The 23,060-nt window shown below is 43.2% G+C and overlaps 1 protein-coding gene across 20 annotated transcripts in view; it reads left to right on the plus strand.

Moving 5' to 3' along the window:
* Positions 1-23,060, plus strand: part of Zfp644 (zinc finger protein 644) — a 74,932-nt gene that overhangs the window by 48,488 nt on the left and 3,384 nt on the right. For 7 of the 20 annotated variants that reach the window (XM_087582788.1, XM_087582786.1, XM_087582792.1 and 4 more), the window contains 2 exons: positions 4,610-7,629; positions 7,805-8,410. The exons of 3 other annotated variants lie outside the window; for them this stretch is intronic. In XM_087582788.1, coding sequence (XP_087438914.1) covers positions 4,610-7,629; positions 7,805-8,410 — 3,626 coding nt within the window. 20 annotated transcript variants of the gene reach the window in all.

Consider the following 23,060-nt stretch of genomic DNA (forward strand, 5'->3'; position numbering starts at 1 on the left):
AGGACAAGCTTCTGATAGTTGAGTTATTAACCCTGTGGGTGATAAAGCTAAGCATGCTAACTTCTTTGTTTTATTATATGGCGTGGTGGTTAATGTTAGCCTCTATTTTTGTAAGTGGTTGATTATTTTTCATAGTATTTCCAGTCAGTGTGATACCACATCCACAGTAAGATACTACTTGGTTGATATGATTATGTGTTATACTTTATCTTCCAGTAGAACCTGGGTAGAATTAAGTTTGTATGTTGTTACATTGTGTATAGTACTTACAGGCCTAAATGCTATAGTGATTTAAATGTAGTTAATTGGGATTTATTTTGCAGTTTAGATGACAGTTTGTGAATGGTTTTCTCTCTCTGACCCAGTCTTCTACATTACTAGCTGAAGTTGTCATGTGTTCTAAGGATAATGTAAATGAACATAGGGTTTGTGAAAACCTGACTAGAACTCAGCTCATGGGCAGCATTATAATTTATTTATAGCTGTGTAATACAGTTACTAATGAACTAACTTAGAATGAGGGCAAAATTATACTACATTTTATGTGAAATTATGCTGTCTGACAAAGGTTGGCATTATGTAATAAGTACCCACAAATGTTAACCTACTTGCAATAAATACAATTAATAATGTACATAGAAGAATGAAATTAAGATAATTTTTAACAAAAAAGAATTATTCATGAACAGAAAGTGGACAGCATAGATTTGATGACAAGAAGGTTGTATCTAATCTGAATTACTGAGTGACCTAGGAAGCTTGCTCAGAGGGATTACAGAATAATTATGTTAATATGCAATTATCACCTCATTTCTTCTGTAGTAACCTCAAGATGCAGTGTAGTGAGGGTGTTATAGCAAGTGCTGATAGTTTGCAAAAATACTGATGTTTGAGATTTCTGAGACAATAAGACTTGCTTGAGGCGTGTAAGTGATGATCTGTCATCTGGAAGATGGGCCTGACCTCTGTGCTGTGCGGTGCTCACCGTGTATGACTCGAGGCAGCTATAGCTGCAGAGCTCATTATGCTTCTGGAAGCTGAAGTACACGTTATGTAGATTTTAAACCCCCATTTGCAGCTTTAAAAAAGTCTGCATCTTTTAAAGAGCATGTTTAGGAGGAAGTTAGGAGGAAGCTCTGTGGCTGATTGTAGGAGGATTTTAGTAGTGCTATCTAAACAGTACGTTAAAGAATCTAAGTGCTATTTGAATTAATCAAATTCAAGTTCTCTTAAACATTGAATCTTTTAAACGTTGTACCATTATGGTATATTTTAAACTTGTTAGCTTCCTTTATATTTATTTTTTAAATATATTTTAGTGACTTGTTTTTATTTTATGTACTTTCGTTTTTGTTTGCATGTTTGTATGTGTGAGGGTAACGGATCCCCGGGAACTGGAGTTACAGATAGTTGTGAGCTGCCATGTCGGGGCTAGGAATTGAACCTGGGTCCTCTGGAATAAAGTGTATTGAACTATTCCTGTAGCCTTGGTTAGCTTCCTTAAAGTCAGTGAGTAATTCTTGTCTATACATATGTTTCTTTTGTTACAGCGACAAGCCGGTGTCAGTGCTTAGCTGTATGTATTTGCCCGTGTGGAGCTACTTAACACTTTCCCACAGTTTTCAGTGAGTTTCTAAGTCAAATGCTTTCTTATCTGGATGAGGACAGTCCTTGTAAACCAAGGAAGTAGATGAAGATGATAGGTTTTTCATAGTGTAGTCCTACAGATCCTTCACAATGTAATCATATAGATCCTTCATAATGCAATACAGATCCTTCACAATGTAATCATACAGATCTTCACAATGTAATCATATAGATCCTTCATAATGTAATCATATAAACACTCCAAATGTAATGACGAGTTGTTTTTTGTTGTGCCCTGAGATTTGTATAAAATACTTGAAGTGTTTTATAGTCAGAATGTATTAGGAAAATTAAACCCAGAAAAATGTTAGTTGTTCGTAACCAATGTGCAGACTGCATTTCCTACAGCATGTTTTCCAGTTGATGAAATAAATGGCCGTTTTCAGTGGTCTAAGAAAGCCATGTCACTTAACTAAACATTTCTCCTGAGTAGAAAAGATTATGAATTATTAGTCGATAGCTAAGTCACATTTCATGATGTGGACATGAAGAAAAACTGGCTGGGAAAGACCAGATTTTGTGTTTCAGCAGCGTGATTTAGTTTCCTTTGTTTACTAGATATGTTTTGTGGGCCAAATATGTTTTATACATGTATTTTTAATATGGTTTTGAGCAGAATGGCATGGTGTCTTCAGAATGTGAAGTTAGGAGATCTTATTAAGCCATTCTGATAACAAGGATGCAGCCTTCAGATCAACATGATATTCTCCTAGTTTGTCACCCTGCTGTTCAGGGGGCACCAGTGAAGTTGCTTTAAATGGAAGGCGTCTGTTCATCCTTCAACCTCTAACACTAGAACAGATGGGTAGGACGCAGAACATGGAAGGCTTTACCTCTGAGGTGGTAACAGTGAGCCACTCATTAACACTGAATTTACCACTTCGTTAGCAACGTTGCTTCCTGTTGAGAAAAGCTAATACAGGCTTCAAATTGACTGAGCATATATTTGACTACCTCTGTGATTACAATAAATAGAAACAGAAAGTCTTTCAGGCTAGTTAGAAGCCTGTCATCCATCACAGTGTCACGAGGTTGTTAGTACTGAGGCAGCTTACTGTTTCCCTCAACCTGGCCTGAAACGCCAGGGTTTGCTACCAGAACAGAGTCAACCCCACTCTCCTCACACATGTTTACGTGCTGCCCATTTTTAACTTGTGTTTGTGATGTAGACTCCTGCTGGGTGCTGCATTAGCACCATTTTGGGGTGATACCGTTGAATATGATCTTATTGGAAGTCTATTTTTATTACTGTGGAAGTTTGCCAGCTGCAAAGCAGAATTCTAAAACGTGTGAGGGAAGGAATAATGATTGTTGGTATAAATAATGCCAAGGAAAGATCTTTATAATAACTTGTTTGTAATCTTTGATGCGTTTAAGATTTTGTTGAAAGAATATGTTTTTGAAAGTTATGAAATGAGACAGTTAATCATATCCTTTCTTTTTGTGCTAGAGTTAGTATTTTACAAAACATGAAATTTGTACTCCCAAGTGAAAATTATTTAAAATATCTTAATTTCTATATTGAATTTTAGAGCCTTGCTGTCTTAAAAGTAGTATTGTTCACTATACAAATTAAAAATCACTGCAAAGATAATGTGAATTTTTATCTGCAAAGCAGAAAGCAAGTCTGCCCTGTTTACTGCAGTCTCAGTGCTAGCCGAGGGCTCGCTCCGTAAGCGTGCAGTAGGGTGTAAGAGCAGCATCCACCGCTGCAGTCACACCAGTATAGCTTAGGCCCTGTTGCAGTTGCTGACTCGAGGCCAGAACCATGGTAGGACTTGTATTCCAGACGGACTGTGGAGATGTCACAGGTATAAAGCTGCTTTTCTTTGTGTGATCTTGCAATTGCATTTTTACTTATTCATCGCTTACTTCTTTACTCAACAATGCTGTCTCGCACCTTTGCCAGGTGTTTCAGGGAAACATGGTGGTGACCAGGTCGTATCGCTGCCCTCAGAGTTAAGGACAAGCCGCTGTAGTGCAGGGTGTCCACTTTTCCAAAGAGCCCTGTGGAGGAGTCAGCTCCCTGTGACGTAGGGGAGTGACCGTCTCCTCACGGGACAGCCTCATAGGGCTCCTTTCTCAGATTTTAAGATTCCTTTGTCTTCTTATCCAGCTCAATATATGATCAAAAGCAATTTGCCATGTTAACCTACATTATGTATGACATTTCGTAAAAAGGTCTGGGCCTCTACACTACTGTTAGATTATAAATGGTATAATTGCTTTTAGGAAATGCTTAGAATTTGGGATCTCAGAGTATAAAACTTGACTAATTTTAGCATTAGTAACTTATAATTAAGAATAACGTGGATAAAGAATGACTAAAACTTTATGAACAAGATGGCAGTTGTGTAGAGTTTTGACAGAACACTATCTTGAGCAAAACAGTTTTAAATATTTTAGAAGTAAAGATTGCTACTTATTTACATATAAACGAGCCAGTGGCGTTGACTGCAGTCACTGTACTTGACCCACGCTGTCACCTTGAAGTTTCTTGTCCCCTTTTCCAGGAGTGAGCTTCAGGTGACAGAATAGTTATTCTTTGCCACATTTGATAATTCCAGCTGTTCTACTGTATGGAGTAACTGTCCTTAAGACATAAGAATCCTTTTTTATTATAAAACTTTGCATGATATTTTAAATGTTTTCAATGAGTAATGCATTTATTTATATTGTATATAAGTGTATGCATTTCCTTGGGTAGTTTATATATGTAGAATACTTAATTTCTAGAAAGCAGAAATAGAAATATTTGCTTTATAAATATTTTTAAAGTGGTTCAATGTTTGAAGTGTTTTCTAATTCCTATAAAGTTATAAATATCTCAATATATAAAAAGTAGAAAATTAAACCAATGAAAATGTATACTTCCAATTTTCCATATATTCCAATTAGCATTGGAATATATGCTATTGCAAATCGTTTTTGCAAATCTAAATTTTTGTTCTCCGTTTTCTAGACTAAATGTGTTAAATGACCTTGCCAACAATATGGATGATTTGAAGATAAACACTGAGGTTACTGGTGCTAAAGGAGAGCTCCAAGATGACAATTTCATCTCAGAGAAAGACAGTGGTGTTCATAAACCAAAAGATTGCCAGACATTTCAGAAGAACAGTGCATTGACTCTGTCTGAAGAATTGTCAGAGGCTCAATCAGAACAAGCCTTAAGTGGAGTCCAGTCTGCTCTGTTTATCCCTGCCGGCACTGCTGCTGTTCCTAGTGAAAACTTTACCGTGCCCACAGGGGCTGTTGCTAATGGACCAGTTTCTCGCTCCTCCTCAACAAAGACTTGCAGTATGAGTGAGGGCAGTGCTTCCCTAACCTCTGAACAGTCCACGGAGCAGCTAGCAACAGAATCTTGCTCAACTCTGAAGTCAGTAGCTGACCGTCAGCTGTCGACACCACCAAAAGCCAGCCAGCACCAAGTTCTCTTTCTGTTATCAGATGCAGCGCATACGAAGAGTCCGACCCATTCCATTACGAAACTGCCTACCTCTGCTTTAGTCGGTCATGATGGTCAGAATCCAGTAGGGAATAGCTTGAAGTCAGAGAGCACTTTACTAAGTCAAGCAGAGGTGGGCGGGGGTGACGCCGCGGCTGCGGTGGTCAGAGACGACCGCGTCAACGCGTTAGCAGCGATTTCCTCAGGGACAGACAAATTTAGGTCAGAAAATGATACAAACTGGGACCCCCAAAAAGAGTTCATTCAGTTTCTTATGACGAGCGAAGAGGCCGTGGACAAGTCCCCAGCTCATTCTAAAGTAGTGGGTCTAGAAAAGAAGAGGAAGAGAAAGATGGACGTGAGCAAAATCACTCGCTACACGGAGGACTGCGGTGGTGACTTGGGCCGCGCCCCCGGGAAGTCAAAAGTGCTGCAGGCTGACTTTCTAGGGCAAAGTGAGGAGACACAGGCCATAGACTCACAGAGCTACACATTGCCAAACATGAAACCTGAGTCAGCTGACGGAGACCTGGAGACTGTGGATCCTTTTCAGCATCTAGTTTATAGCTCAGATAAATGTGGGGAGGGTAATTCACCTGTTCACACTCGCACTTTAGTTTCAAATAGCGTAAAGAAGAAATGTGAAGAGAGTGATTCGGAGTCACCTGTCACTTTCAGTACTGAAGAGCCATCCTTCTACCCCTGTACAAAGTGCAATGTGAACTTTAGGGAGAAAAAGCATCTCCACAGGCATATGATGTATCATTTAGATGGGAATAGTCACTTTCGCCACCTTAACGTCCCCAGGCCATATGCTTGTAGAGAATGTGGACGGACCTTTCGAGATCGTAATTCACTGCTAAAACATATGATCATTCACCAAGAAAGACGGCAGAAGCTGATGGAGGAGATCCGTGAGTTGAAAGAGCTCCAAGATGAAGGCAGAAGTGCCCGTCTGCAGTGCCCTCAGTGTGTGTTTGGTACCAATTGTCCTAAGACGTTTGTGCAGCACGCTAAAACCCACGAGAAAGACAAACGGTACTACTGCTGTGAGGAGTGCAACTTCATGGCCGTGACAGAGAGTGAGCTGGAATGTCATCGAGGCACTGCCCACGGGGCGGCCGTCAAGTGCCCTGTCGTCAGTTCAGAAGTAAGCCAGAGAAAAACACAAAAAAAGACCGTGAAAGACTCTGTTACAGGATCGTCCAGGAAGCCAGCTCCATACCTGTGTAAGATGTGCCCCTTTACGACTTCAGCCAGAAGCATTCTGAAGAAGCACATGGAGTATTTGCATTCCTCGCCGTGCATGGATTCCTTTGGTAATCCTCTTGGACTTGACAAAAGAAAAAGTGACAGCCTTGAGGAGTCCGTGGATGTCGACAGCACCAAGTCATTAGCTAAACAGCAGTCCAGTACGTTTCCAAAGAACTCTGCTTTAAAACAGGATGCTAAGCGCACATTCGGATCCAGCCCACAGTCAAGTACTTTTTCAAAATTTCACAAGCGGCCACATCGAGTACAGAAGGCCCGGAAAAGCATTGCCCAGTCTGGTGTAAATGCATGCAGTCAGAGCAGGTCTCCTCATAAGAACGTTATGATTAAAAACAGCACTGACCAAAAACCAAAGTATTTCCATCAGGCCCCAAGAGAAAAACCCAACGCCAAGGCAGACGGCGGTTATTTATATAGATACAAGTGTGACGACTACCGGACGGTCAGAAAGTCAGGTGATTCATACCCACTTCCTCTCAAAAAAGAGGTTAGCACATTAAACTCTTTACATCTGTTTTCATCAAGTAATTCTCATAATAATTTTATTTCAGACCCTCATAACCCAGATGCCAAAAGGCCAGAAAACGAGAAAGACCACAAGCGTGTAGCTGTGAAAAGAGTACTTAAGGCTTCAAAGGAAAGCTCTGGTGGAGAGGACTTGGATAGCTATCCCGACTTTCTGCATAAAATGACTGTTGTTGTTTTGCAGAAGCTTCATTCTGATAAGAACGATAGCTATGAGACAGAAGATGACAGTCCCTGGGATAACGTGGAGCTAGGTGACTACAGAGCGCAGGCCATGGAGGAAGATGCCTACGGTGACCTTACTGAAGAGCACGTAAACTTACTGCCCCTATTGAAAAGCAAGATGGAAGGCCAGGGCCCTGGAGACAGTGCTGCCCTGAGTTACGATCAGAGTGACGGCTTCTACTTTGAGTATTACGAAGACGGTGGCACTAACAACTTCTTACAGGATCTACATGATCCTCCGCATTTGGAAAACTCAGACACGCCTTTGTCCAAGCATAGTTCTGTTTTTCATTGGACTGATTTGTCTCTGGAGAAGAAGTCATGTCCTTACTGCCCAGCAACATTTGAAACCGGTGTTGGGCTGTCAAATCACGTCCGCGGACATCTTCACAGAGCAGGATTAAGCTACGAAGCCCGTCATGTTGTGTCACCAGAACAAATAGCCACAAGTGACAAGATGCAGCATTTCAAAAGAACTGGCACAGGGACGCCCGTGAAACGAGTTAGAAAAGGTAAGTTCACTGCGGAGACAGGTGGGGCCTAATACGCCTGTTCAGACTCGGAGGAGTTGAAAATTGTGTTTGAATTTGGTCATTTTTATATAAAGAGTCACACTGTCCATTTATGAGTTTACTCATTTACAGTGATTTGTAAGAGTCTGATACTACTCTTAAAAATCTTTTTTAGCTATAGAGAAGTCTGAGACTACTTCCGAACATACTTGTCAGCTCTGTGGTGGTTGGTTTGACACAAAGATTGGGTTATCAAATCATGTCAGAGGCCATCTGAAAAGACTTGGGAAAACTAAGTGGGATGCTCACAAGTCCCCCATCTGTGTTCTGAACGAGATGATGCAGAACGAAGAGAAGTATGAAAAGATCCTGAAGGCGCTCAGCAGCCGCCGCATTATCCCCAGACCATTCGTAGCTCAGAAACTCTCCTCAGATGATGACTTCCTTTCTCACAATGTCTTACCTCTTGATGAATACCACAATGGCCTAAAGACAGAGGCTCTCTCAGTGTCTGCATCAGAGGAAGAAGGGCTGAATTTCTTAAATGAGTGTGATGAAACAAAGCCTGACCTGCCCAGTGGGAAAAAGAACCAGTCTCTCACACTGATAGAGCTCCTTAAAAGTAGGAGGATAGGAGAAGAAAGGAACTCGGCTCTGTCTCCTCACAAGATCCATAACCAGACAGCAAGAAAGAGATTTGTTCAGAAATGTGTTCTTCCATTAAACGAAGACAGTCCGTTGATCTATCAGCCACACAAAATGGACTTGACTGTGCACTCAGGTAAGGACGCTTGTGAGTCTTTGAACACAGTTGAGTTGTGCTTTGTGAGGTGGAGCATCCATGTGAAGTGCCTTGTGGGCCAGCATCTTCCCCTTCAAAGTGCCGCACGGCAGGGCACAGCGGCTCTGCTGGAGCTCTTCAGAGGATGCCCAGCAGACTGAGTGTCCGCCTCATCCTTGGTCTGAATGTAAGTTGAGAACGAAAGCAAAACACACACAGACAGACAGACAAACACATTCCTACCCCTACACCAAGCCGACTGACCTGTAAAACACAGCACTGCTGCGGTATGTGTGGGAGGCTCCTGTTCAGCAGCACAGCAGTTTTCTTGGAAGACCTCTGATGTGTTTCTGCCAATGCTACCAAGTGATGCGTTCAGAACTGAGCTGCTGGGGCCCCTCTGCTTAGGCAGGGCAGGGCAGGGCAGTACAGAGCAGCCTCTTTAGGTCAGAGATGGTGCCTGTTGTGTGATGCCATTAACCCGAACAAGAGTCCCCTCCCTGAAGCCTTGCTGTGCTGTGTGACTTAGAGAACCTCGCTCGGCCTTCTGAGTTTTACAGCCATGCTCTCCTGCAGCGAGCAGGTGCTTGGCTTGGTGCTGCTGCTTTCTGTGGGAGGGCTGTTCAGGATGGATTGGGAAATGAGGTGGCAGGTAAATAACTATTGTGCATTCGAAGGTCTGGTTTATACTTAAACGCTAGAATGGTATTTTGGGTTTGGTTATTTGTTTGCTCGTTTCGAGGTTAAGAATGTTGAAGATTTATGTATGTGGGCCTATGTTGACTGTGTTCTTAGCCAGATGGAAATTGGTCAGTGTATTAATAAAGGGTCAAATTACATAATGGCAAGCAGTGAATATCTCAAATAATTTGTATTGTTGTTTTGATTTCGGAGAATGTTAATAGCCTGAAAATGCTTTTTCTGATTTAGGATTCTAGGTAGGTAGTAGGGTACTCTCTTCCATATAAAGGGTCTTTTAAAGTTAGTAGTAGTCTTTCTTTTTGTGAAGAAGGATACCGTTGAGAGATCAGCTGGCTGTGTTGACCATGATGCATGATTTCTTGTGGCCATCATAATATGGTTGAGACACCTATTGAAATGTTTTGGGAGAGTGAGGGTTGTCTGAAAAGTTTAGAGTTTACTTTTCTACATGTTTCCTTTCCTGTGATGGTATTGGCTTGTTGATCATTTATTTAGCGCACAGATTTTAGCAAACAAACCTTGAGATCATTAGCTTTCATTATTGGTGGCGCACTCAGGGTGATGAGCGTAAAGTGCCCTGAGTGAAGCGCCATGTCTAGCGGCTGCTCCACGGTGTCACCACCTCCTCTCCAGCCTGATGGCAGAGCCTCATTTAGAATCAGGCCTTTTACGGTTTCGTGCGTAAAACACTTTAATTACCACTTTCTCAACTAGACTTTCTAATTCTTTTTATTGGTAAAACGCTTTGAACCTTCTCAACAGAACTGTGCTATTCAAATCACAGGACTGGATTTAAGTATGTCTAAGAAAGGATCTGCGTAACACAGAAATCTGCAAGGCCATGACAGTAGGTTCAACTTAGAGGAGCTTGGAGGTCCAGGCCACTCACTCCTCCTCGCACTTTCCCAAGAGCATAAGCTGGCTCTGTATGCTAACTGCCAGCTACTGAGATTAACTCCCTTTCCTTAATTCAAGCTAAGCTAACTCAATGAGCAATTAAAAGCTATCTTTATTGTGGCACTTTGTACACACTCTAAGCTTAGACAGCTTTCTTCTTTTGAAGTGAGACCTGGATTACAGTTTTTCTTTTGAATGCTAGGTATGCCTGTGACGCTTGCGTTTGTGCGGTGCAACACGATGTTTGCAAGTGCTGCTAGCCTGTCCAGGTACTTAGTGCTTGTGCACGAAAGAAGAGTGCTGGACTTTAGACTGGTACAGGTATGTCTGAACAGATATCACAGCAAATCTGTTGGGTACAGTACTCTTTGTCTCCTTTAACTCCTCACCGCAGTGGCGCCGATAGGTTGGATGATAACCGCAGTAGCGCCGATAGGTTGGATGATAGCTGTGGCTCCCTTTGGTAAGCAGCAGTTGATATATATTAAGTTTCCGTGGTGTGTCAACTATTAGGTAGGATTTCAATAAATGATTAATTTCTTGTGGCCCATACTGATATGGTTTGGGGGAAAATAGCCCATTTGAGGTAACCTTTTAAGTCTGTATCCCACTCTTTAAAAAGTATAGCATTTGTGATTTTTGAATTTACTTTTCTATGAGTAGATTCTAGAAAAATCACCTCCTTGGTTAACAAACATGGAAAAGATTGCAGTAATGGCGCTTTGGATAAAGATGCTTCATTTAAAAGAGAAAATCACAGTAAAACCTCAAATATATAGAATAATTCATTGGTTTAGAAGTTGAATTTCAAAGGGGAACAGGTCTTAATAATGCCCCCTGTGACCACTATTATAGTTTTCTTTTAATGCCCCTACCCTGCATTTAGGATTAGTAAGCCTAACCTCCACATGCCAACAAGCACGTCTCTGTGCATTTTCTCTGGCTACTCCAGCTTTGCAGACAGTGTCGTCTGTGGATGTTGGTCAGCTTACTCAGACAGAATGCCTGACAGACGGATACCTTGCCGAATGCTTTGCTCTTTGACTTGTACTCTTTCAAGCTGCCTGCTTGCCGACTTCCACTTCTCTCAAATCTTAAACTTATTTTCCTAAATAAAACTGTACAAATTGTTGTTGTTGTTGTTGTTGTTTCCCCATTGAAATCCTCTTTGTAGTGTGTTTATTTCTCCTCCTCCTTTGAGGTCATGACTGTGTGCTTTCTCGAGTGGTTGTTTGCCTGGTCTTTCTCTTGTTCTTTGTGTCCCACAACTTAACATGTGCTATGTCCTTGCTGCTAAAGAGCCACTGTGCTCATCCTGTGCTCCTTGTCCTGCTTCCTCACTCTGTCTCTTGGAGTGAGACACAAATGACAGGGTTACCTTTTATATGAAAAGGAGGAAACAGTTTTAGTTTACTGGCATGGAGCTTTGACCCCGATGTTAAGTTCACTTTACCTGCATCTGTTGAGGCCTGCGGCCGTAGACATGAAAGACAGGAGGCAACAGAAGAAGGAGCTCAACTGGCAAAGGAACACCCTGAGGTCCATGCTCTGCTCTCCATGGCGCCGTGAGGCGTAGCTCTAGGCTGCTTCTCACTGGGTAAGGAAGCTGTGCTCAGAAGTTACTGCCTAGCAAAACCAGGGTTCAGACCAAGGGTGTCTTGCCGCGGCTCTTTCCCTAGTTACTGTTCTCTTTTCTTGGATTTCTGTTGCATGATTCTAAAATGAAAGTTGGTTTATAGTGGGGACCATTCTGGTGAAGACTAAATAAATAAGTCTAGTTGGAGACAGCAGGGACCCAGGAAACTGGCTGGGTCTGCTTTAGACTCTGGAGGACTTCTGAGAGTGTCTCACTAAGTGCTTAATGGGTGAAGTGCTCCTGCACTTGACTGTTGGGTCATTAAAAAATTCTTAGTCTCATCTGTAAACTTTTCAAAACACGATAGTAGTTTAAGGCACTGGTAACTGATACTACCTTTCATGAAAGCAATAAAGCCAAATCAAAGCCCTCATTAATATAAAGAAAAAGAACATAAAGTCTTTAATATAAAGAAAATGAACTGTAAAGTCTAGGCCACCCAGGACAAAGAAGATACTGCAGTTAAATACCAGCCACTCGTCAGAAGTGCTAGAAAACCGGTGTGTGCTAGTTGTCGGCATGCAGAGGGGATCAGACAGCTATGCATACGGTCTAGGCTGACGCTTTCCATAACCACCTCCCTTCCTTAGACACTCTGAAGTGACAGGTCCCGGTTTAAAGTTAACTCCTGCTTTCTTGTGGCAACTTGAAAACGACACTGTATTCCGCTTTATGAGTGTTTTGTTTCCCAGACAGAGAATCCTGTTCGTATCCACAGACTCCCCGTGCATGTCGGTTTCCCAGTATTTGTGTCACAGGAGCCCGGGAGGGGTCTAGGTCATTGTAAGGGATTCACTGGTTCATATGAATAACAGACTTAACTTTCTAAAAGTATAACTGTGTCTATGTGTACATAGATACATACATAGGTGATAGTGAGACATAGATACACCGTCCGTGCATAAACCGTGTCTCCATACAAGTACACCACACACGTAGAACAATAAAAAAGAAAAAATGGTAGGAATGAAACCTTAAGCCTCCAGTATGTTTCTTCCTAGTTCAGCTTTTATTCATGTATAGTTTTACATGTGTTGTCCAGACTTGAAGAAAAGGCTTCACTAGGGGGTGGGAAGGTGGCTCAGTGCTTAAAGTGCTTTCTACAGATCCTGATGTCCATGTAAGTAAGTCGAGTGTGGCAACACTCACCTGCAACCCCAGTGTGGGAAGCAGAGAGATGCTGGCCACCTTGTGCACTTGAAAACTGCAGATTTCAGGCTCAGCGAGAGAACATCTCTGAGTAAACGGGTGAATAAAGTTACGGGTGAACATAGAGAAACATCCACCTCAGCCTCTGTCTCCACATGTGCACGGACAGGTGACTGTACACACATGCACACAACACAAACTCAAGCTTAGACATTCTCAAGACTGGTAGTTCCGTGGTAGCTGTGATAGAATGAGCCTTGAAGCCTTTGTAGAGGCCATCAGCTCCTGGCGTCTTCTCTGCGATCCAGTGTTATTTCAGAGGTGGAAATAGTCCTTCTAACTCAGGTCTTCCCAGCTACTCTTACACTGAAGAGGCTGCTTCCTAAGATACCAGTTTGGTGATGATTCAAATGCTCCGAATGCCGTGTTCTTTACTTTGACGTCCCAGCTTGCATGTGTAAATTCACAGTCGCACCTGCAGCCTGTCCCTGCTCATTCTTTCTCCTTAGAGAAGCAGTGTTTACTGTGACCTGGTAAGTTGGTCTGCTCAGCACTGAAAAGCCCAGGCTTGAAGGCTCTTCGGTTTAGGGCCTGGTGTGGATTAGAACTACTCCCAGTGGTGCCTTACCTTCCAACCGTTGGGGCAGCAGGTGGCAGCAGCGGCAGCGGCAGTGGCAGTAGCAGTGGCATTGCTTTCAACCTGCTTTTATCTACCAGCTTTTTAAAAAAAAATTTTTAAATTTAGATATTAATGTAAAGTGGAAATTTCTAGTTACATATTTAAAATTAATGGAGGAAATAGTTTTTATTCTAAAAGTATGTGCAGGAAGGGTCTTATTTGTCTATTTGCAGAGCACATTTTCCAGAGCATGTTAGGAGTAATATATACTAGTTACCCAAAGTGACCAGTTGCCATAATTAAGGAAGAAAAGGGTTTTAGAAATTGGTATTAGTCCTTAGTCACTAGTGGGTTACACCTGCTTTTCAAAAAATACTTTTCAAATCATCCACTTTTAAGTTGTAATTGTAGGTTGGATCTTACTAATGGGCTTTATTCTCCCTGTTTTGAGCTTTAATGATATAATACTCCCACAGGTGCTAATGGCCTCTGCCAGGTGCTGAGTGGGCTCGCAGACATTGAGGGTGGGCACTGCCCGTGAAGTGCTATGGGCGAGCTCTCTGCCAGGACGTCCACCGTTGAAGCTCCTCTTAGGCAGCGCTGATTTGCTCATCCAGGGATGTCTGCTCTTCCGTAGTGCGGAAGGCTATGTGTCCTCTGCAGCATAAACAGAAATGTTGTTTGGCATTTAAACTCTGAGCCAGATAGACCTTGATAATTCTTCTTGACTGGGTTGTCTTTGAAATAAGTAAGAAGGGAGGGATATCAGCAGCGGTAACCTCAGAATAGAACAGGGTCGGTGCACAGCTCAGTGCCTGCTGCATAGCTAGCACCTCGGCAGCCCTGGTGCTTAGGCTAGGCCACCCTCAGGCAGGCCCAGCACTGAGGGCCCTGGTTTCCCTGCTGCCTCCCTTTTACCTCGTTTGTTAAATCCCTGCACACAAATGAACACGCACTCACACACATGTACTTACATACACGTAAGAAGGAGCAAGTGGTGTAGTCCAACTTGTTTTTAGAGCTAACCATGAGCAAGAGACAGTGTCCATATCTCAGCTGTCACTTGTCTCAGTACGACTCACACCGTGTAAGGAATAAGAACATAGTCTGTGTCTGTGTGGCAGTGATGTGTCATTTATTCAGACGTGGGCAGCATGATGAGTTGCTCTGCTTGAGTACATTTCTTAAGGTTAGTTCTTTAGTGCCAAGGTTGGGTTTTTTGGATGTTATTTTTGCCTTGTAAAATGGATGGGTAAATGTAACCTGATCCCCTTTAGAATAACCTACAAGCAGATGCAGTTTGTTTGTTAGGCCAGGAAAGGCACCCAGAGATGCCTGGCGGGTTACTCGCTGACAGCCGGCACTCCCACAGCTCCTGCTGAGTACTTCAGAGGCGGGTTGGGTGCTCGAAACACACGTAAGCATGACCGACATTCAGACCGGTGGCGTGAGCTGTGTGAACTATCGCTGTGCGGTGTAGAGGGAGTGGGAAGGATGCACAGTGGACTCAGAGCAGGACTTGCGAGTCCTGACAGGTGAGACACGTGTGCGTGGCAGAGGGCTTGCTTGTCTTTGGCTCCCCAGATGCTGGGACTTTCACACGGTGGGGTTTTGGGTGGTTATTGTTTGTGTGTTGGGTTGGGTTGATTTTTTTTTTTTATATGCTAAAAACATGTATCAAAAAGGGGTTCCCCATCCCCACACATGTCATTATTTGAACTCCAAAGATAGCTAGTTGGAACAGAAAGTTAGACTAGAGAGGAAAAGAGCCATACTTGAGAAAAGAGGAAGCATTGTAGGGAAAGGAAAGGTTTCTTAAGAATACTGGGAAGCAGGAGGTAAGGGGTTAAGTTAGATGGTGAAGTAAGTCACAGAGAAGACATAGGGATAATTGAAATCTGGAACTCACTGGTAACTGGCAAATTCCTTTTGTCTTTGATCTCTACCATGTGTGTTCTTCTACTCCTAGAACACATTCTGTAGACCAGGCAGCTGTAGCTTAAGGTCTGTGTGCCTCTGCCTCCCCAGTCCTAGGATGAAAAGCATGTGCCACCTCGCCAGGCTCAAGTCCCCTTTAAATCCTTCTTAAAAGGACTTACGCAATGCTTTGGAAACTATTTTTTGAATAAAAGATTTGATTAGGAAAAGGAGAAATTCAGGTTGAGGATTTAGCTCAGAGGTAGAGCGCTTGCCTAGCAAGCGCAAGGCCCTGGGTACGGTCCACAGCTCCGAAAAAAAAAAAAAAAGAAAAAAAGAAAAAAGAGAAAAAAAAAAGGAAAAGGAAAAATTGATTTTAAGAGTAATAGGACTTGAATTAAGAGTAATTTTAACGCATAAGTCATTAAGAGTAATGACAGTAGGAATGAGAAGTAGGGCCAGCAGGTAGTAGGATGGCCAGTGTGGAGCAGTGTGACTGGTTTGTCACTTTTCTAATTGAAGAGTATGGGTGGCTCAAGCAGGGGTGGGCGGTGCATCTGTAAAGAGCCACCTCACCTAGGCGGCCTCTAGAACACCGCCCAGATGAAATTCAGTTTTATGATACCTGCTCTTGCTTGTCTCTGGTTAGTATTTAATTCTGTTTGATTGTTCTTCCCCACCCCTGCCTAGCTCCAGTCTTGTCTGGTATCCCTCCTAGTTTTATTACTTGTTAATTTTCTAGGATTTACTTCTTAAATGTTATAATTTTTTAATGTGCTGTGATTTCTTACTAACATGAGTTTTTGAGTGCTATTTGTAATTGGGATCAAGGTACACTTAGAGAATACATTGTTGTTGGCACTAAATGCAGGTGTTTGCTGTCAGTACTTGTGGACATTCCCTGGTTCCTCAGGGTTTTTGTCAGCTTGAGGCAAGCTAGAGCTACTTGAGAAGATGGAACCTCAGCTGAGAAACCTCAGAGTCTGGCCTGTGCAGCAGTCTCTGACTAATGACTGATGTAGGAGGGCTGGGCCTATGGTCCAGAACGGTAGAGAAAGCAAGCTACACCCTGAGGAGCCAGCCGGTAAGCAGCATTCCTCTCTGGCTTCAGTTCCTGCCTCCAGATTTGTGCCTTGAGCTCCTACCCCAGATTTCCTTAGTGCTGACCTGAGTGTTGGAAGAATAAATAAACCTTTTCCTCCCCTCCTTTGGTCATGGTGTCTTATCACAGCAATGGAAACCCTAAGACAGGTATCACCCACACAGACTTGGACTGCCTCTTGTGAGGTCAGGCCAACAAGATGGCTCCTTGGAGAGGGCCATGCTCCTCATGTAGAAGTGCAAGAGTAGAACTTACTGCTTGCATGCTTGTCGTTTGGTCTTTTTGTTTGTTTATGTAGGGGTTGAAAAATAATGTTAATTCTTGCTATTTGGTGTTGTATTTAATGCCCATGCATGCACGCACACAAAAACCATGCACAAGGCCTTAGCTGGGAAATTCTTCCAAAAGAAAATACGTATCTGCTTTTACTTTTGAATTTTGTTGAAATATGCAAAGTCTTAAAAATGATTAAAAGCCAAATCAAATTCATTGAAAACCATACATGTGTGGCATTAAGATCTCTGTCTTATTGGACTTGGATGTGCCTGTATGGAAGGTGGGTTTGACTTTCTTCCTGAACACTTGTCTAATTGTTCCTAAAATGATGTCTCAGAAATAGAGAAGTTTATAGAGGGCAGGAATTTGATTAAAATGTTTAAGTAATTCTTTTCTAAAAGGTGACTCAAACAGATTCATTGTTACTGCCTTGTCCTGTATTTTATATATGCCTTAGTCTAAGGAAAGTAGTCATTCTCCTTGGCAATGCTGGCTTTGCCAATACTGTTGAATAAAACAGCACAAAAGCCCAACTCACCTTGGAAAGAAAATTTTAACTTGTTTCCTTATTATCATAATATATTTGTTCTATTTTTATCATTTATGTAATTTATATCTAGTTATCCTTCAAATATCTGGATATATTTGTACTTTGAAACAGTGGAGGCATCTACAAATTGTTTCCCCCAACCCCATCACATTGACCTAAGTGTAAATAAAATGCTACTTTCCAAGTCATTTCCAGGGGAAATATTAAAATATTTTTAGGTAATTTGCCCCTGATCATTTATTTGACTTGGGGTCAGTTACTATTTTGTCATTGAAAAGTGTTAGAATCGTTGAGCAATTCAGTATGCTAAGGAAAAGCCTCCCCCAGTCTCAGGGTGAAACTGTCAAGGGGAAGTGGTGCTGACACAACTTTCCTTCAGTGCCCGAGCTCAGAGACAGAGACAGAGGCAGGGGTCTCTGAGTCCTCCACAGCCAGGGCTACACAGAGAAACCCTGCTTGGACAAACAGGACATACAGAAGGTGACGCTGTGCTAACTGTCTGTCCTTACACTTGGCTCTCTCCCGGATGTTCACACTGGCAGTGGTGGAAGGCTGACTGTGGTGGTGGAGGGAGAGCGGGCGCTGTTCTACATCACCTCCTTTGGCATGGGCGCCCCATGACACTCCTGGGTACTCAGGACATGGCACTGGGGACATGTGGATGGTCCCGTGCAAAACGACTATGTAGCTGCCTTGGAAAGTTATTAAATGTTTGGCAACTGCAGCAACAGAGCATTGAACACATAGATGGAGCCCTGTGCAACCGCACATCCATAAAGCTCGTCTTGTGCGCTCCATTCAGACAGAAAGCTTAAGGGAGAAAACAGGTTACTTAAAAGCCTCCTCCCTTAATTCCTGTTTTATACCAATCAGTGTTTCTTTAAAAATAACTACCCTCCCAAACCTAGGACTTTGTTTGTTGACCTGGAGAAAAATAAAGGGCTTATTTGAGCAGTCTTTTATTTGTTTGAAACCTTGAGTCTTGAACCTTGGAGGATTTCTGGCAGCCCTCAGGACTGAGTTCATCAGACTCACACTTGGGGACACCTTGAGACATATGTCTTCTTCCCACCTCACCACTGCTACTGTGGCCTCACCACCAGCTTCTCAATGGTGCTAGGATGACATGCACCTCCTGCTCTTCTTTCCAAATAAATTCCAAGTTGTTTTTACTTTCCCAACTTGAACATGGGAAAAAAGATATTTTCTTTGTCCTGTCTGGACTGATTGTATCTGGGCTCCATCTCCTGTGGCCATGGTGCTCGATTGTAACCCCAGCAACGTATGGTTTGAAGTTCCCTCTGTCAAATTAGGGCTGCAGTTTAGTTAGTCTTAGGCGTGGAGAGGTGAAAGCTGTCAGAGGGTTGGGCTGTCAAGGCTGTGCCCTCCCGCAGGCCTCTGTTAGTGGAGCAGTCTGTTGAAGGAGTGTCTCATAGAGCTTGATGTTGCTATCGTCCAGTTTTCTCTGCCGCCCATGTGAGCGCTTGTTCTCAGAGCGTAATGCACTTTAACCCAAAGGCCCTCGCCAGGCGTTAACCGGGGACTCCTACCCTCCAGAGTTAGGAGTGTCTTTATTTGGAGATTTAAATTGTTGCCAAGAAATAAGGCTGTTGTTACAAAGAACTGGAAAAGTGAAAACCTCTTTAGAGCTACATGACCTGAGGAGGTTGGAAGACGTAGGCGCGCATGCTGCAAGCTTGTGTGGCTGTGTGTGGGACACTGAGAGGTTCTGATGAGGGGTCAGAAGAAAGCCATAGTTCTTAAGAGACTGTAGTCGAAACATTGGTAGAAACATGGACAGAAAAGACTATTCTGGTGAAGTCTGAAACAAAAAGGAGAAACAAACTATTAGAAACCAAGTATAGAGGCCATCTTTGTTATATTGCTGTGAAGAATTGACCTAGTCTGTGCGCTGTTGGGACTTTGTGGGACACAGAATGGTGGACTAGGCTGTCTGGTGCCGTGTAGTTCCTGACAGCAATGTTAGGCAGCTGAGTGTCCGTCCACATGAGCTGTGAGAGGACAGCTTCTGCCTAAAGCTGCATGCCGCTCACTGTAATTAAAGTGAGGCAGGATAGCGTGTACAGAAGAACATGCTGAGTGTGTGAAGAGAGACCAGACCCTTTGCGGAAGGAGTTTTAGATCAGAAGAATCCTGGCACTTCTTTTACAATGTGATCTAGTAGGCCCACTACTCCGAAAGATACACGTGGGAAGCATTGCTGTTTACAAGGGGCATTAGGCCTGCAAGCCCCCAAAAACTGAAAACTGCAGGAGCCGCTTCCACATGGATGAGCAGTGTGTCCCCATGAGGGTAGCACCCAGTAGAAAAGAGGGCCAGGGACCAAACTGCTGCAGAGAACCTACCTACCCTAACAAAGTGTAGAGTTGTTGGAGTGAGAATCTCTGAGACCTCACGTCTGTTAGAGCAGGAGCCTGGGACAGCTACAGGCATAAAGCTTCCACCTCAGAGGAATTCTGCTCAGAGTAGGGCAAAGCTGTAGTTGTCGCCATCAAGACTCCTGAGGGACCAGACTCTTCAGCATGGCCAGAGGGGCACATGGAGAAATGGGACTCTGAGCTTTAAGGTTGAATGTTGTTCTTCCTATTTTGTGGGTGTGTGTGAGGCAAGTTTCTTTGTTGGTCATGCCACTAGAAGGGAGAGTGTCTGTGCAGTGCTGGGCAGTAGAATGTTTGTCTGAGGTCACAGAGTTCTGGAGGGATGCCTGTAGGCCTGTCATGGCTCTAGTCTCACGTACTAAGTGACTGGAGCTGGTCCTGGAGTTCTCATGGAGAATGGAGGTGTCTGACGTGTTGAGGAAGACAAAAGGTTTTAGAAGGATAGACGTCCAAGTCTGGTTTTAAATGTTTCCTCTAAAACTCTGTTTTATTGCCAAGATATAAGTTTTAACTGATGTGCAGTCTTTGATTTATTTTAGTGAGTGATATTTTTATTATAATTTAGTTTATCTTTTAAAAGGATATTGAGAGACTATTAGAGCTACAGGGCTCTGTCCTCATGAAGGAATTAATGCTGTTGTTGTGGAAGTGGACTGGCTACTACAGGAGTGATAAGGATAGTGAGTTTGTCCAGCGTCGTCCTGGTTTTCTGTGTGCATACACATCTTACTGCCATGTTATCGCTCAGCAGAAAGGCCCTTGTGAGGTGATGGCACCACACTCACAGACTTCCCAGCCTCCCTGATTGCAAACCAAATACACGTCAGTGATTTCCATTCACTGGTGTTCATTCTGTTACACAGCAGACCGCACACTAAGACACAGAATATGTCAGAAGTCAGTTAAAGAAGATGAAATAGAGCTCTTGAGTAATTGGGTAGGGATGAATGAGAGTGATTAAAGACGTTAGTGATAAGTTTTAATTTAGTCATGGTGTACTTCGTGATCACAGAAGCTTTAGGTAGCACTGAATAAGACCTCATTCTCTGAAATCGTTTGTACAGTGAAGAAAAAAGGAACTCTCAGAAGCAATTGTTGGTGTACAGCGAGCAGGACAATGGAAAGAAGACTCCACGTGGTAACCTCGGTGCCGAAAGTGACTGTGTTTGTTGTGTATAACATGAATTGTTCAGAGCAGACCTGACTCTGTCTGATGACATGCTTGTCACCTGGTTGGTGCTTAGCACAACACTGGGGTGGGGCGGGGGCTTTGAAGGTCTTCCTCCATATTTAGTAAAACACAGCTGCTTGTCTGAAAGCCAAGCCTTTGTAGGTGAGTCTGCAGCTCAGTTCTCTCTTGGCCAGGAATCCTGCAGTAGCAGCTGAGGTTTTCTGTAGGTTTCTAACCAAGGCCTTTGGACCCCGGTTCACTGCACATGGTTTGCGTTCTGGGTGGCCTGAGAGGCCTGACTCCTGCGTCTGCTTCTGTCCTACAGCAGCAGCATAGTTAGAGAGCCAGGTAACAGGGGCTTCTGAAACCAACCCTCATCAAACGCAAGTGTGCAGAGTTACACTTAAAATGGAGGAAATCGGGTGATCCGGAATGCCTCTGTGACAGACCTGTCTGTATGCCATTCTTTGCATCCAAGGGAGCATTTGAGACGGTTGTCTCTGTGGCAGGTGCCGTATAAATGCCTTCCTTGTACATGTCTGTTACTCAGGTTTCTTCCCCGCTTTTTTAAATGTGTGGACAGCATTACAGGGGTGGACTGGATACTAGTAATTAACCTACACACTCATTTCACCTACAAAACAATGTTTCGGGAACCAAGGAATTTCAAACAGTGAAGACTTAGACACTTGACATTCAGGCTTTATTCCCAGGAGTCTGAGATTTGAAATATTTGAATCTTAGTAAAGGAGTGACTTTCTAAAAACTTCTGTAACTTTACTTGGAAACCAGGTTACCAGAGATTATCAGCTACATAATGACAGTTGCCCTGTTTTCTGGCATCATGACACCTTCAAATACTAACCCTGGAAATTTGATGGCTTTATTTACAATTTTGATGTGATCATTCATAAAACAGCTTTTAGAGTTCTACAGCATCAGAGTTGAGAAAATATTGTTCTTCCTCACGTCAATATTCTTTATATTTTAGTCCAATTGCATATTTTCGCTGTCACAGCTGCCCCTCGACTGCGTTTGGTAGCATATGACACATCATTGACTTCTTACTGTTCCTCCCCATTTGCTGACCAGTAGTGTTAAGGGAAGATTGTTTGTAAGGACTGTTAGTGCATTCTGTTTTTATCCACAGTAATTTATTACATTCTACAAGGATTCTTTTTTTTTGTAATGTGGCAAGTTTAACAGCCAGTAAGCTCTTCAAAGAAAGACTGTGCCTGTGATCTAACACTCACCCTTGCTGTGTCCTACGTCACAGAGGCCGGGGTAGTACATGGGTTTACTTCAGACGTGGAGGGGTAACTGATCTTAGTAGTTCTCTGAGCTCTTTCCAGAGTACGAATCACTTAAAAGTCATCCAAATTCTAAATTGCTCACCGCAGCAGCTGTGGAGAAGTGTGTGGTGTTTGTCAGTTGGTCTGAGGTGTGATGAAGAACCTAGTTTCTGTGAGGTGGATGCTCTGTGATGCATCTCTAAGATAATGAAGAACTTGTGTTTCAACAGTGCATTGAGCTCATGGTGTGGCCGAGTTAGGAAGGGTGTTGCCCACAGTGCACTTTGGTCGTCCCACACCATCTGAATGCTGATGGTTAAATTACCAGGCTCTGCTGGGGTTTGTGCTCCAGAAGCATTTGTTGAGGCGCTGCTGTACCAGCTCTTGACTGGGACAATTAATGACAGTGTTAACGTTTGCCAGAGCCGGGCAGGAATCAGTGATTTTTCAGTACCTGGCTGCTGGTCAGTCTGTTCGTTATGAGTCTCTTATTTTAATGGTAAGTAGGAAACACCCTTGTGAGTCTTAGATTTTCCTTCTCAGTGAAGTGACAAGAGGCTGGCGTCGTGACTGAGCTCCTCCATTTACTACAGCTTGTGGTACGCTGTGTACATTTCTGTTGCCTTGGCACATGTCTGCCGTGAGGAGATGTGGATGTGGAACAGCCCACACCACAGGTCCCTGAGCAGCCCGTCCCTGGAATTGTTTCAGGGGATTTCCTGCACTGGAGAAGCCATTTGAATGGTTCTTATGTTTCGTTTGGATCCTCCACCTGAAGCCTAGGGATGAGCTCTTGTTTTCCTGCTCTCTGACAAGCAAGCACCCACAATCCTGTCATTCCTGTCAGAACCCAAGGACTACAGGACACCCACTGTGTCCTATCCACTAGTTCAATAAAAGCATTTTCATTCATTGACTCATGTATTTGGAATAAATAATT

This window comes from Rattus norvegicus, chromosome 14 (genome assembly GCF_021556685.1).
Source record: "Rattus norvegicus strain SHRSP/BbbUtx chromosome 14, alternate assembly SHRSP_T2T, whole genome shotgun sequence".
In the NCBI taxonomy this organism is placed as follows: Eukaryota; Metazoa; Chordata; class Mammalia; order Rodentia; family Muridae; genus Rattus; species Rattus norvegicus.